We start from the raw sequence: 13,181 nt of genomic DNA, 5'->3' as shown, positions 1-13,181 counted from the left end.
CCTTATCTCAACCTATGAGTTTTTTTCCAGCCTGTTTTCTCTCCCCTCTCCACCTGGGAAGGGGGAATGATAGTGGCTTAGTGGGCACCTGGAGTTCAGCCAAGGTCAACCCAGGGAGATACAACTTTATGCAACAGGCCTGTAAAACACAGTCTCAGGATGCAATCTACAATCCAGCCCTAAGGGTGGATCAGTCCAGCAGCAGTAAACATAAAATGTTCAATAGAATTGTTATAATCTCTTCACACGGGGCTGAAGATATGTCTAAAATGACCACCAAATGCTATGAGAAAATTTAAGACTAAAGAAACTACTTCAGAAATATATCCTTAAAATTTAGTTAGTGCATTATTTACTACACATATGAGCATACCCATTAGTATACATTTAACAAACTTTTCTAACTCAGAAGTCAGAGATTTGTACTTACTTGTGCATTTTCATAAAACAAAACATCTGGCACTTTCATTTTCTCAGCTGAGTTATAAATTGGCATGGTCACAGAGCCTATCTTCAGAATCCCGTTGCTTATTTCACCTAGTCATTTTTCAGGAAACAAGCAAATGTATTTCTTACAACATCTTCTAAGCAGACAATGCAATCAATACCTAACATTCGCAAGTAACGATTTACAGATTGTAACAAGGCTCTGGTTTGCAGTAAATGATTTCTATCTAAAGAGAGAAAACACTTGGAAGAGTATCAACTTACAAAACGCTGCATTATCATGAATTTGAATTCTCTTTAAAACTGTAAAGAAGTGTATTACAATAAATAACGAAAAGGTGATCTTACATGAAAAGGACCATAAGAAACACCAGAAATTGTGAGCACTGCCTTGGTCTAATTTGACACTCTCCTTGTATTACTGGAACATCTAGGCTATATTTTCTCAATCCACAAGGTTTCACACTTCTGTTCTTCTGCCTTCCCCTGTCCCACTGTGGAGTGAGGCACGGACATGAGGTAACAAAGCTCTGTGGGGGCTCAGCTGAGAGGGGGAGCACACCCACCACAACAGTACAGAGCCACTGCTGAATCTCCCTTTCAGCACTACCCCTCAACTACAGCCCTGAGAGTAAAATTAGTTTAAAAAACTTTTCATAGATCAAAAGAACCATAAATTCAGTACTTAGGAAAATAAAAAATAAGTGTAATTAATAAAAAATGCAATAAAAATATTTTTTTGTTTTGCTACTAATTTCCTAATCTGGCATGGTATAAAACTGAAAATACCCTTATTTCCAGACAGATTTTTTTAGCTATTTGCCATTATGGCATGAAACAGAGAAACACAGAAAATTCAAGGGATGTATCCAGATTATATATAATGTGAATAAGAGATATATAATACATAGATGGTTGTAGATATATATGTATATACACGTGGCTGCATAGATATTTGTACATGCTTGCATACACATATTGTACTGCATATAATAGAAACTATATATCCATTAATATACCTTATAAAAGACATATATAATATATATAAGATATAAAAGATATATATATAAATCTATATATATGAAAGATACAAAATCTATATATTATTATATCATATAAAATAGGTACTTCTATATACACAGACATTAATAAATTCATAAAAATAGAATCCACATGAATTAAAACCAAAGATGTGTTTACCACTGCACAGATCTAACACTAAAAATACACCAATCTAATATATCACAAAACTGGGAACAAACATACAGAAGAACAAGAACAGAGATAACACTGGTGAGGCAGAGAACAGGAAAAACATATGAATGGAAAATGGCAAATTGCTCCCAGTACGCTGCCTGACAGAGGATATGAAAAGATATACAGCTAGCATGAAGGGGGTCATACAGGAATGAGAAAGCAGAAGTGAGAAAAATGGCAGAAGCAGAAATATATGCATAGCCCTGAAGGTGACTACAGATGATTACAAGTTGGATAAGCCAAAGAAACTAACACCTGCTCAATAAAGGTGACATGCAACTACTACAGCAATTTAAAGAGAACAAACAGAATAACAAAGAAGTGTGTGCAAGAATGAAAGCAAATGATGGCACAAAACCTCTACAAGAATCTCAAAAAAAAAAGGTGATTTTAAGAGGGGAGAGAAAGAAGCAATGGTAAAAAAACAGAACAGAAAAATGTTAAGATCAAACTAAGGCTGTAACTCTACAGAGGACTATTAGTGATGAAAAATGAAAAAGCAGTACTAAAAGCCTGAGACCATGGATCTTATAGACTGAGAAACACTTAAACATGATGGAAAACAAAATTCCATGAGCAGGGAACTCAGCAGATATATACTGAGAGCAGCAACACATTCTGATAGAACAAAGTCAGAGATACAAATGAAGCAAATTACATTTAATTTTGAGGATAACTAGTACACCTTTATACATCCAGCAATTTGAGTAACATTCATGCAGAGCAGGAAAAAAACATAGCAGAAAGCTTACATGTGTAATCCTTTCCCTCTAGTTTTTCTGTGTCATCTGGACTTGTTTCAATACCAGAATCCTGCAGATTTTTGTGTAAAGCTGATCTGGCAAGGTTTGGTAAAAATCTAAAAGAAGGAGAATAATAGGGAGGCTGTATTTTAAGGGTTTTACTTTTAAAAGTTTTCAGTATTTTCTGTAATCTAAAAATCTAAATCTAATGTAATTGGTAATCTAAAATGAAGATTCACTTGCACCTCCAAACCCTAAATGTCTATTCATTTCACAAAAAGGCTTCCACATTTCACCTATCCCCAAGGAGAGGAACTGAGCTTCTTTCATAGGCAATGAACTACACTTGTGGTGGTGCACTCTTTTTTAAAGGCTTCAGTGTTATCAAATATTGCAATAGGGTTGTAATGGAGGGTGGTTTAGAACTGGAGGCATGTCATGTCCTCATTCTATTCCAAGTAAGAGCCACAACAGAAACAATTGCTTTTGGAAATACCTTTTCTCATTACTCAATTCACTTGGATCTCAGAGAGAGAGTAAGCTCTGAGGTGTTTAGAACTAGACCCTTTCAGTTTTCCAAACCTTTTCATAATAACAACTTGCTTTCTTTTGAAGAGGAAAAAACCCCCCAAAATCCCCAAACAGGCCAAAATCCACAAACAAAATCTCAAAGCAAACAAAACTCTTGTAACTCTTCTAGATACAGCTTTTAGAACTGAAACCAAGTGCCCATGAAATCTAAGTCAAACTAGACATTAATATGGCTCTGCTTTGAGTGTTTTTAGACAGTGAAGCTATGTTGATAATGGTGAACTAATTTATATAATGTAGTGACATATCTTCATAAAGATGGGAAAATTGTACCAACTCATTTGTACTTATCTTCCAGGTTTGAGAATACCACAGAAATATTCCTAAAGAAATTACTAACTTCAAGGAGCAAGACAGCAATTGCATTAATTACTGAAACACATTAAAAGCTATCTTGCTTGCTAGCAACTGACCAAGAAGCTCTTGGAACTTCCACCAAATACAGCAGTTCTACCTGGAAAGGCAGGCTTTATTAACAGCATCATAAAGGCTTTCATCTGGATGTTGCGACAGTCGACGGCAAATTCGCAACAGTTGTCGAGTAGATAAAAACGAGGCCAGTGACTGTGCCTGTCAAAGAATACAGGGTAGTTTAATTATTCAATCTGTGTGAGGGATTTAGAGCAAACAAGTCAGGAGAAAAATGCAATCCAAAAGGAATAATTTCAACTCTTCTCCCGATTCATAGATGCTTTGCGCCTTCTACAGCAAATCGTGCACTTTAATAGGCAAGCTTGTATTTTTGCAGTAAGTCACTGTCATGGAAATCATTATGTCACCAAAAGATTAGTCTTAAAATAGCACTTGATAAGCAACAGGAAGAAAAATGTGCTGTGAACTGAATTTTATGTGCTATATAAACCCTAGCTTTAATATCTGCAAAAAAAAGCAGGTTAGTTACTGTGAAAGGATCAATGTGCTACAAAGTCATCTGCTCTTCACAAACTAAATATGAGCTCCACATGTAATGCTCTGGCAAAAAGGTCTGGCAGGATTCTTAGACATATAAACAAGACAACACTGGGCAGCAGCACGGAGATTGTATCACCTCTGCACACGCCTTCTGGGCGGGCCATTACTGGAACACTGTGTCCTTTGCTGTTGTCCACATGTTAAAACAAATGCTAAAAACTGGACATGAACCAGCAAAGATTTACAGAAATTATTCAATGCTTGGGAAGGCAGACCTCAAACAAACACAGCAAAATTTAAAAAACCAAACAGAAAGAATCACAAAACAAGCAACCATGTATTTAAAGAAGGATCCAAAGACTGAGAAAGAAATCATTCTATAATTATATCTACCGGATGAAGGTATCTAATACAAATAGGTTCCTTATTTTAGCAGGAAACACACAACAATGAGTGTGATCTGATAAGTCACGCCATGTTTTGCCTGGGTCAAGTGAAATATTTTAATTAGGTAATTTCAAAATGTTTTGTTTGGGTTTACACAAGTTTTTATATAAAATTTCTAACTGCAAAAAAAAAAAGTCAGCTCTGTGAAATCACACAAAACTTCTCTCAAATTATGAGAAAGGAAAGAATAATACTTTTTAGCATATCTCTGAGCAATGAGAAAGAATTATTTAGATTGGGGTAACTGCAGAGATTACTATTCCTCTTCCTCCTGCTTTCACTGACAGAAGATTGTGAAGCATCTTCTGAACAACCATAGTTTACAAGCAAGCACTGTAAATGATGACATTTCATGAGTTACTTCAAGACCTACTCAGTCATGCCTGAAGCAAGGGCAAGGGTCTATGTTCTCTCCTTACTATCCATAGAGGATAGGACCATTGAGGAAAAGTTTTATCATGTCTTCTGAGTATTTCCAAATGGTAGCCGAAAGTATTGTGAACATAATTTCCTCCACTATTACCTGATTTGTTTGGGTTTTTTTATATTGAACAACTGCAAACATAAAATTGTGTGAGTGACAATTTTTTTAATATATTTCTATGAGGCATCTAATTCAACAGGATCTTGATTGTGGCCTCCAGATTCTATTGTAAATCAAGCAAACAATTACAATGACGTGGACAACACCCACAGAGTGAACAGTTTACAGGTATTCTATTGTTAACAAAACAATTTTAAACAATGGTTAATACTTCAGTATAATCTCTGGCAGACACTTATTTACTTAGACAACTCTATAAATAGCCTAATGTACATTAGGCACACGTTCCACCTCTCTGCACAGGTGTGCTGTCTCTAACATGCCTCATGTCACCACTGATCTACAAGAATCCTGTCTCGAACCATACTGTGACTTACTTCTCATTCAGCATCACATAATTCATTTAGATATTTCACAATTCTACAGATATCCACATATATGGAAAAGATTTTTGTGGTGCTCTATTCAGACATGGTATGTCTCCAAGTATGTCAAGACTGATACATTTATACATTAGATGGAGGAAGCTCAATTGATGATTTTAACAACTGCCCCTACAGTGTACCTAAAAGTCAATTTTTTCTTACTTTTTTAAGCTCAAAAGAACATAACAGCCTCTCTCAGCTTCTTAAATAGAAAAACTATAAAAACTATTATCAATGTTAAAATAGTGAAAACTAAGGACAACAAATTAAATTTCTTAAGTACCAGTTAAGCTGGTACTGCTGGATTCCACCAAAATGTTTTACATTTTACTTACATCAAAGGTATGCTGTGTTTTAGCTGCCATAGCAATAATTTCTTCTTCTTTTCACCATAATTTAACTGTATTTTTAAAGAATTCTGTGGTCACTTTGTCAGCTGAACTTATTTTTCCTGACATTACTTCTTTAATAGAATAGCCTCTAGCAGCAATGCAGCCAGGAGTTCTGGAGCATTCTATTTTCTGAATCTCTGCTGCTGTCCATTGTCATTTTATAATGACTACATAGCTCCTATTGCCAAAAAAATCCCCAATAACCTCAGCTATCAATTTTCCAATTACTTAAGCAAAGTAATAAAAAAATACCTGAACATGTGATTATATCCATACATTCAAAAGACCCCTCAGCATGTTTCACTGTAAGCCACATACCTAAACTCACTGTGTTCTGTTTTTGATTCTCTGGGATTTGTGCAAATTCCTAAAACTTAGGGAGATTCCAAATACATACATCATAAATCAAAGAAGTTTATAGTATGCAGCACAGTAATTGCTAGTAATAGCTTTCTGGGGCTGGTTTTCCAATCAGGCAGCCTTTGAAATAACACTATAGCTTAGCATGTTTCACCTAGCCTTTGTAAAGACAGTCACAGCAGGAGACAGTAAATGCAAAGAGAAAAGAAGAAGAAGGGCTCACAGTGGCATCATTTGTCTCCCGAAGCTTGTGTGTTACTGACAACAACTTTTCCACAGCAGCACTGGGTACATTTGGAATCTGGTTGAAAGAAAAAACAGTATTAATCTTATTGCAAGATATCCAAGTTTCATGTATGCAATAACCACAGAGTCGCCACAGTTGCTTTATGACAAAGAGTATTTTTTATTACAGCAGCATTTGATATTAAAATAAGAATTACATCATTAAAAAATAAGCAGGTATGTTGCTTTGATAAACTTCAAAAATCAGCTCCTTTATGCTACATTGAAATAGCAATATATTTTATAAGTAGCAAATAATCCTGTTCAGTAAGTGCCTAAGGTACTGAATGTACTTACCATTTGTTTAATAACTTCAATTTCTTCACTCTTGCTTAAAGATCGAACATTATGAAACAGAAACAGTGTCAAAAACTCTGGACCCAGCCATTGCTGGGTAGTACTTCCAATGACAGGAGGCTCTGCTAAGACCACTATTCTGAAAGAAGGATGGATAGGAAAGATAGATCTGCAAAAAAAGAGTTGAAAAATGCATTACCAGGCTTAAGGAATGAATATCAGATTTAATTTTTACAATAAATGAGAAGAAGATAAATTATTGTGCTGAAATATATCATAGTATATCCAGATCATTTGCAATGCAACTTTATTTTCTAAAAAAAGACACAGGCTGCATAAGTGACTTGAAATTTTTAAAATTTACACACTTTCTTAATGCTCATAAGTCTACCCAAGTCTCTTCATTTGCAACAGGACCTGCACACCTTAAGATGGATAAATACCACCAACTAAGCTACAGAGAACTGTGCTGTATGTCTGAAATGGGCACATCTCACTCATTTAACGGACTTTTACAAGTGCTTTACCTAGAACAGGCAACTCAGGCACAAAAGAAGACCTACCAGAGCTGCAGTAATGAGTAACTTCTTTTACTGAATTAGACTGACAGAAAGGATGACACTGTAGAGATTTGCCTAGATACTGTGAAGAGCTGAATTTAGTAACATTTTAGGAACATTCCCTTACAGATGCTCTTTGTGGTCCTTGGATTAATATGTCTAACTTCATATCACTCCTGAAAGTTATGCTTCAAAGACCAAACCAGTCACTTCACCCCTGGCTCATTTTAGAGTCAGCATGAGGAGACAGGTCTTTCTAGTGGAAGATTAGGATTCACACGAACTTCAGACTTGTTGTACTCGCTCCTTAAATCAATCAAGCACAAAAGTCTAGCCACAACCAGTACTCTGCCCTTCTCATATTTTTTCAGCACCTCCAACCATATCTTCAAAGGCATCACAGGATAGAACTTTATTTGCTTTAATTTCTCTTTGCCCAAAATTTTTTTCTAACACTGTTCTGAACTTCCCTTCTTCATCCTATCTGCCTCCACAGCTTCCTGTGAAAAAACACACACTGTTCCTGGCTATAAAAGGTACTTTCATTATTATTGTTTTTTAATTCTTTATGGGACTGGCCTCCTACCCTAAGCCAGTGTTTCCCAGTTCTCACTTGAGGATTTGGTAACTAACAGTCTTGACTCCACTGAAGATAATAGGAACTTGCAACACAAACTTAAATATACAACTTTTAGATGTGTATGTTAAGGCGCTAAAAGACTGCTGCCTTGGATTTTGATATCTTGCGACCTTCACATCTTCTGTATCCCTTGTCTCTGTAATACTTTCACCTCCTCTGACTGGACACTCATTGGTACTCATTAATCAGCACACCTGCAAGCTCACAGCATCACACAGAATCAGTGAATATTCTGAGCTGAAAGCTACCCAGAAGGATCATCAAGTCCAGCTCTTAAGTGAATGACCCATAGAGAGATCAGACCTGTGACCTTGGTGTTATTAGCACCATGCTTTGACCAACAGAGATCATCTCCAGAAGCAGCAGAAACAATGGAGTAACACATCAGAATACAAAAGCCAGTCAAATTTTGTCCAAGATGGGCCTGTTTTCATCAACTAATTTTACAGTACTCTTATTAAAATACAGGATGTTTTGGAAAAAGCAAGTGAAATTTGATTAGGCAGTTTATATTGCTGCTACTATGTCATTTTCCATACAAATTACTGAAGACATAAACTGACAAACCTACAGCATAGTTGGCTCATCTGTACATCATAACAAGAAACCTGTGATACAACAGGGCAATTACAGCAGTCTCTTGTATCAAAGCAAACAAAGGCAGTGGTATGAGTTTTTCTCAGCTGAAAGTCATAAGCCTAGAAGCTACTCCCTGATTGATAAAAATAGAAATAGATGTCTAAAAACATCACATGAAAGAGAAACCAATGGGAATTGCACTGTCACTAAGCATAAAAGAAGGTCAGGGAACATTAGCCAACTTTATTACAGAAGAAAACATTTCCTAGATAGGATAAATACATATACTTTCAGACTCCCTTTCCCTAACATTACTAGGAAAAAAAGCAACCCTCCTCCAGATATCCATCAAATTCTGGCCCTTCTACAACACCATAAGAGAACACAAGGAGTCAACTTTTAAGGTGTAGGACTCGTATTTCTTTTGTATCACTTCCTATTCACTGCCCCCAAAGCACTTGGTGGGGACAGCCAGCGAGGACAGGAAAGAAGTGGGAGGAGAGGAGATGCAAAGTCAGGGAGAGCTAATTTGGTGATATCAGTTCAATTTACTAATGTACTCTCTAGATTTGGACAACATCACTGCTGTAGGTTTCCAGGTTGTAAACATGAAAAAAAAAAAATTTGGCTATTTCAAAAGCCCATTGTTTGAGTGATGTTTGCAATGCTGAAAATATCAGGCTAAGTGTATTATTAAACAAACACCATGAATGACTCAGTTCTGCAGTGCTAAGTTCCCATCTTCCATCAGCACAACTGAAGAGCTTCAAAGTTGTTCCATCACATTACAGATCAAGTCTCAAAAACAGCACAATATGGAGAGCTCCTACATGGAGCTGTAGGTCATAAAAAAGAAATCTTTGATGTGACAAGAAATCTTGTGGGTTTTACAGATGAAAACAAAGTAAATGTAACTTGTTAAAAACTTGGCATCTTTTAAATTAATGAGCCTCAAACATGGTGGGAAGATTTGATGTTAACTTATTCATGCAAAGAATCTATCCTTCTCTATTAAACATTTACTGACAATACAGGCAGCAAGGCATTTTCCTAATAAAATGAGTGTCCTTTTGACATCACTGTTTAATTTTTCAGCCAAGGATTAGCACCATTTTTCTTATAAAGAAAATCACACACATAGATCAGGGTGATTTTAGGGAAAGATTTTCTTGTTATTGATCATGGTTCTGAGCAACTGAAGCTTCTCATAAAAAATAGAATAAAATAAAATGCAGAACAGCATTTCTAATACCACTTTTTGTAAGATTAAACTATTTTTTATCTCTTTCTGTAATATGATTTAATAAATCTCATTTTCTATCAAATTTTGTAAGTTGGGAATTATTCCAACCCTAGAACCAAAATGACCTATTGTTATATTTTGCTGTTTCTTTTAAATTTCACCACAGTCTAACATTAACAGATGCCTTTATCTTAAAATTCACTTAACTGGAAAAAAGCCAAACCCCTAAACAACAAATGAAGTCAAAGCTAAAAAATGTAAGCAATTAAAAACTCTATTACTTGTTAAATTTACTCCGTGCCACAATTACACACATCTGTCTCATCTACTGTGCATTCCTTTTCAACCTAACCACATAGAAAAGACTCCACTCTCTGCAAGGCATTAAAACCACCTATGCATTATGAGAGACTTATTTTAGTTTTTCAACTATCCTATTATGCATCTACTCCTAGATTTCCCTATAATAGCTGCCTTTCTGTTCACCACACCAAGAACTCAGCATCTGTGTGTGCTGAAGGGGTATACCCACACAAACAGGTTATATACTGCATCCTGAGACCAACAAACACTTCACTGCTGGATCTGTAAAGGCTGTGTGCTACCTTTACAGCATCTGTCTGGGTGAAGTAATGGATGGTTACAGAAGAAATTCTATGCAGAAGTCTTGGATATGCACTCCTTGGACACACTTACTTTCTGAACTTGTTGGGGGAAATGAATCATGCAATCATTAAATGAATAAGTTATCAGCAGCTATTATTTCCTTCTATGTAAAATATCTTTAAGAACCATCTGTCACTTTCTCAAGGGCAACTTTTTTCTTCTCTTTAAACTCATGAACATGAATTCTTAGTTTCCTCAGAGGAGCGAATGAGTTCTGCAACCATTTGGTAACTTAACTTCACAGCCAAACTGGCATAATAAAGAATATAGGAAAAAGGACTCTGTGGCCACCACTAGTTATTTTGCAGCTTACAGGCTTTCAGCAGGGCAAGGAGTATCTCAGAATGTCCCAAAGGCAATGCACTGCTGGCGCTTGTCACTCCTGAAAGAGCTATTTTATCCACCATCCTGAAGCCCTTCTTAGAAAAGTGGAAATTTTTCTACAGATGTAGAAATGTAATGAAATAATAGTGAACATATTACTCAATGACACTAATTAACCTAATTTAAAATCAAAATATACTTTTTTAGCTCTTACAAAAATAATAAAACTTCGAAATGTTGTCAAATATATGACACATGAATAATAGTGCTCTAATCTGCAAAAACTGACAACAATCTGAAAAGCAAACCATACTTTCCTCTTTGTCCATCACCTCTAATAACATCATCATGAGTTTAAGCACATTCACATTCTCTACTGTAATACTGTTTGCATTTGCACACAGAGGCATGTGATTTCTCAAGATCACAGCATGATCTGAAACACCATCCCTTTAGTAAAAAAACCACAAGAAAACATCTTGGTCCTCTTCTTTCTGTTCTACAACACATAAGAGTATTTTGACTATTGAAGCACTAAAGATTAAAGGCACTAAAACTGCAGGAACATATTAATATTCCCTTATTAGAAAATTAAGTAGACAATGTGTCACTCAAACATTACAGATTCAGTCCCAACAAAACTGAGAATGACATCATCTATTCCACAGGCCTGGCAAACAGCAAACAGCCTGGCAAACTGAAATTACTTTAGTCAAATCCAGCAAATCAGGGTAAGTAAAGCTCAGAAATCCAGCTAAGGCCACTAGTCACAGTCACTGGCATGAAGCAAGAGAGATGTCTCTCATCACTATGGAGAGCATCTCCCAGATGTGATTTGGGTAAGAATTTGCCCAACCAGTCTGCTAACAAATTCATATTACAACATACTCTAAGTAGCTTCTCCAAAGCCAATGTACTGCAGGCAAAGGAGGGACGGTGAGCACTGTTGGGATTAAAATCTGTGATAAAATTAGCTGTCAGTACCTCAGATATGATTTGATGGATTAATTCTGCTGGATTCTGCAACACTGGAAGGTACTGAAGTTTGCAGTAACTGACAACTACTGCTGAAAAGGATGAGTAGCAAGGACAAATACAGTCCTGGAATCAAACAGCAATTGTTGACATTGCATCCTGGAGTCAGTTAAAAGGCAGTGAGTGATGTTTTCAGAATATGGAAGTCACCAGAACCAGGATGAGGTCCTGGAACAGCTTCATTTCCTCAAGGGCTGATGAAGACAACACCCTCTCTATATAGAGGAGTCATCCAGTGATGCTAAAGAAGCACAAAGCCAAAACCAAAGAAGTAGATATATGTTTTCATTATTTTAACTTTGTTTTTTAAAATAAGTCATTATAGAAAACAAAGGCAGAATGAAAACTTCACCTAGGAGGATTCTAAGCAAAATGGACTTCAGATAATTCAGGAGCAAGAATTTTCATTTGCATCCAGGATGGTGCTACATGGTCCCACTGAGCTTCCAGACATAAGAATGACTACACAATGGGGTATCTGTTTGTTTCTGAGACCCCATTTCTGACTAATCAGAAATGCATTCTTGTCTAGTACAACAGACACACTTTGCTTATGGATTAGAGATCACTGTCAGTCAAATAGATAATTAAGAGCTTAGTAACTCAGAAACATTATATTACAAAATATTGAGGTGGTTAGATAAAAGCAGTACAGTGAGATGTGAAGGAAAGAGAGACAGCCTTTCAAGGACAGCAAAAAAACCCCGCAACTTTTGAAATCTTCAAAGTAGCCAAAGCAATGCACAATTACCACTGAACAGCTGAACCAAAAGGTTACTCAATGAGGCTAAAAAGAAGGAAAGTAGATACACAGGTGACACAAAGGAGAAGGGTCTACAGAACAATCATTAAAGAGGACAGCTTGGACAGGTGCTCATGGTCTAACAGATAATGAAGATTAAAGGGAGAGCACTGCCAAAACAGCCATTGTTAGAACAAAAAAGGATGTGCAGGATCCAGATGTACATCTCTATTCTTGTGAGAGAGATTCAATCCACTAGGAGTGGCAGCTCTGAAGATGAATGTGTGATGAACTGTCCAGGTTTTTGGAGTATATTGGATATGAACTAAAGCACAGCCACTGCCATTCTGCCTGAAAGCACGTTGGACAAGACTATGAACACAGAGCAGGGAGGAGACTGGCACAACAGATATATTTCATAGTAAAAAGTGTGATGCAAAGTAGGGATACCATGCTAGGTGGGCCTTTGGAGCTTTTTGCTGCTCTTTTCAAAGTCTTTGCTTAAAATCCTGATAAATAGAACATTTCCTTGATATATAGTTCTTCACACAAATAAATTACCAGGAAATTACCATCTAGCTAGGTGTATGGCCTCTGCAGACTGGACAGAATTTGCAACAAGTAGGCTTAGAATGAAATTTGAGGGTTTTGTTGGTTTTGTAGGAGCAGTTCTTGCCTTATTTTTTTTAAAC

General features: G+C 36.4%; 1 protein-coding gene across 2 annotated transcripts in view; it reads right to left on the bottom strand.

Annotated features, from left to right (window-relative positions):
- VWA8 (von Willebrand factor A domain containing 8) overlaps positions 1 to 13,181 on the bottom strand; it is a 182,609-nt gene that overhangs the window by 110,853 nt on the left and 58,575 nt on the right. For both annotated transcript variants that reach the window (XM_058824855.1, XM_058824856.1), the window contains exons 15-19: positions 6,701 to 6,869; positions 6,342 to 6,419; positions 3,493 to 3,608; positions 2,457 to 2,563; positions 431 to 537 (exon numbers count right to left, since the gene is read on the bottom strand). In XM_058824855.1, coding sequence (XP_058680838.1) covers positions 431 to 537; positions 2,457 to 2,563; positions 3,493 to 3,608; positions 6,342 to 6,419; positions 6,701 to 6,869 — 577 coding nt within the window. The remainder of the gene's footprint in view (positions 1 to 430; positions 538 to 2,456; positions 2,564 to 3,492; positions 3,609 to 6,341; positions 6,420 to 6,700; positions 6,870 to 13,181) is intronic.

This window comes from Ammospiza caudacuta, chromosome 2, assembly GCF_027887145.1.
Source record: "Ammospiza caudacuta isolate bAmmCau1 chromosome 2, bAmmCau1.pri, whole genome shotgun sequence".
Taxonomy (NCBI): domain Eukaryota; kingdom Metazoa; phylum Chordata; class Aves; order Passeriformes; family Passerellidae; genus Ammospiza; species Ammospiza caudacuta.
This window is presented reverse-complemented; position numbering and strand designations above follow the sequence as displayed.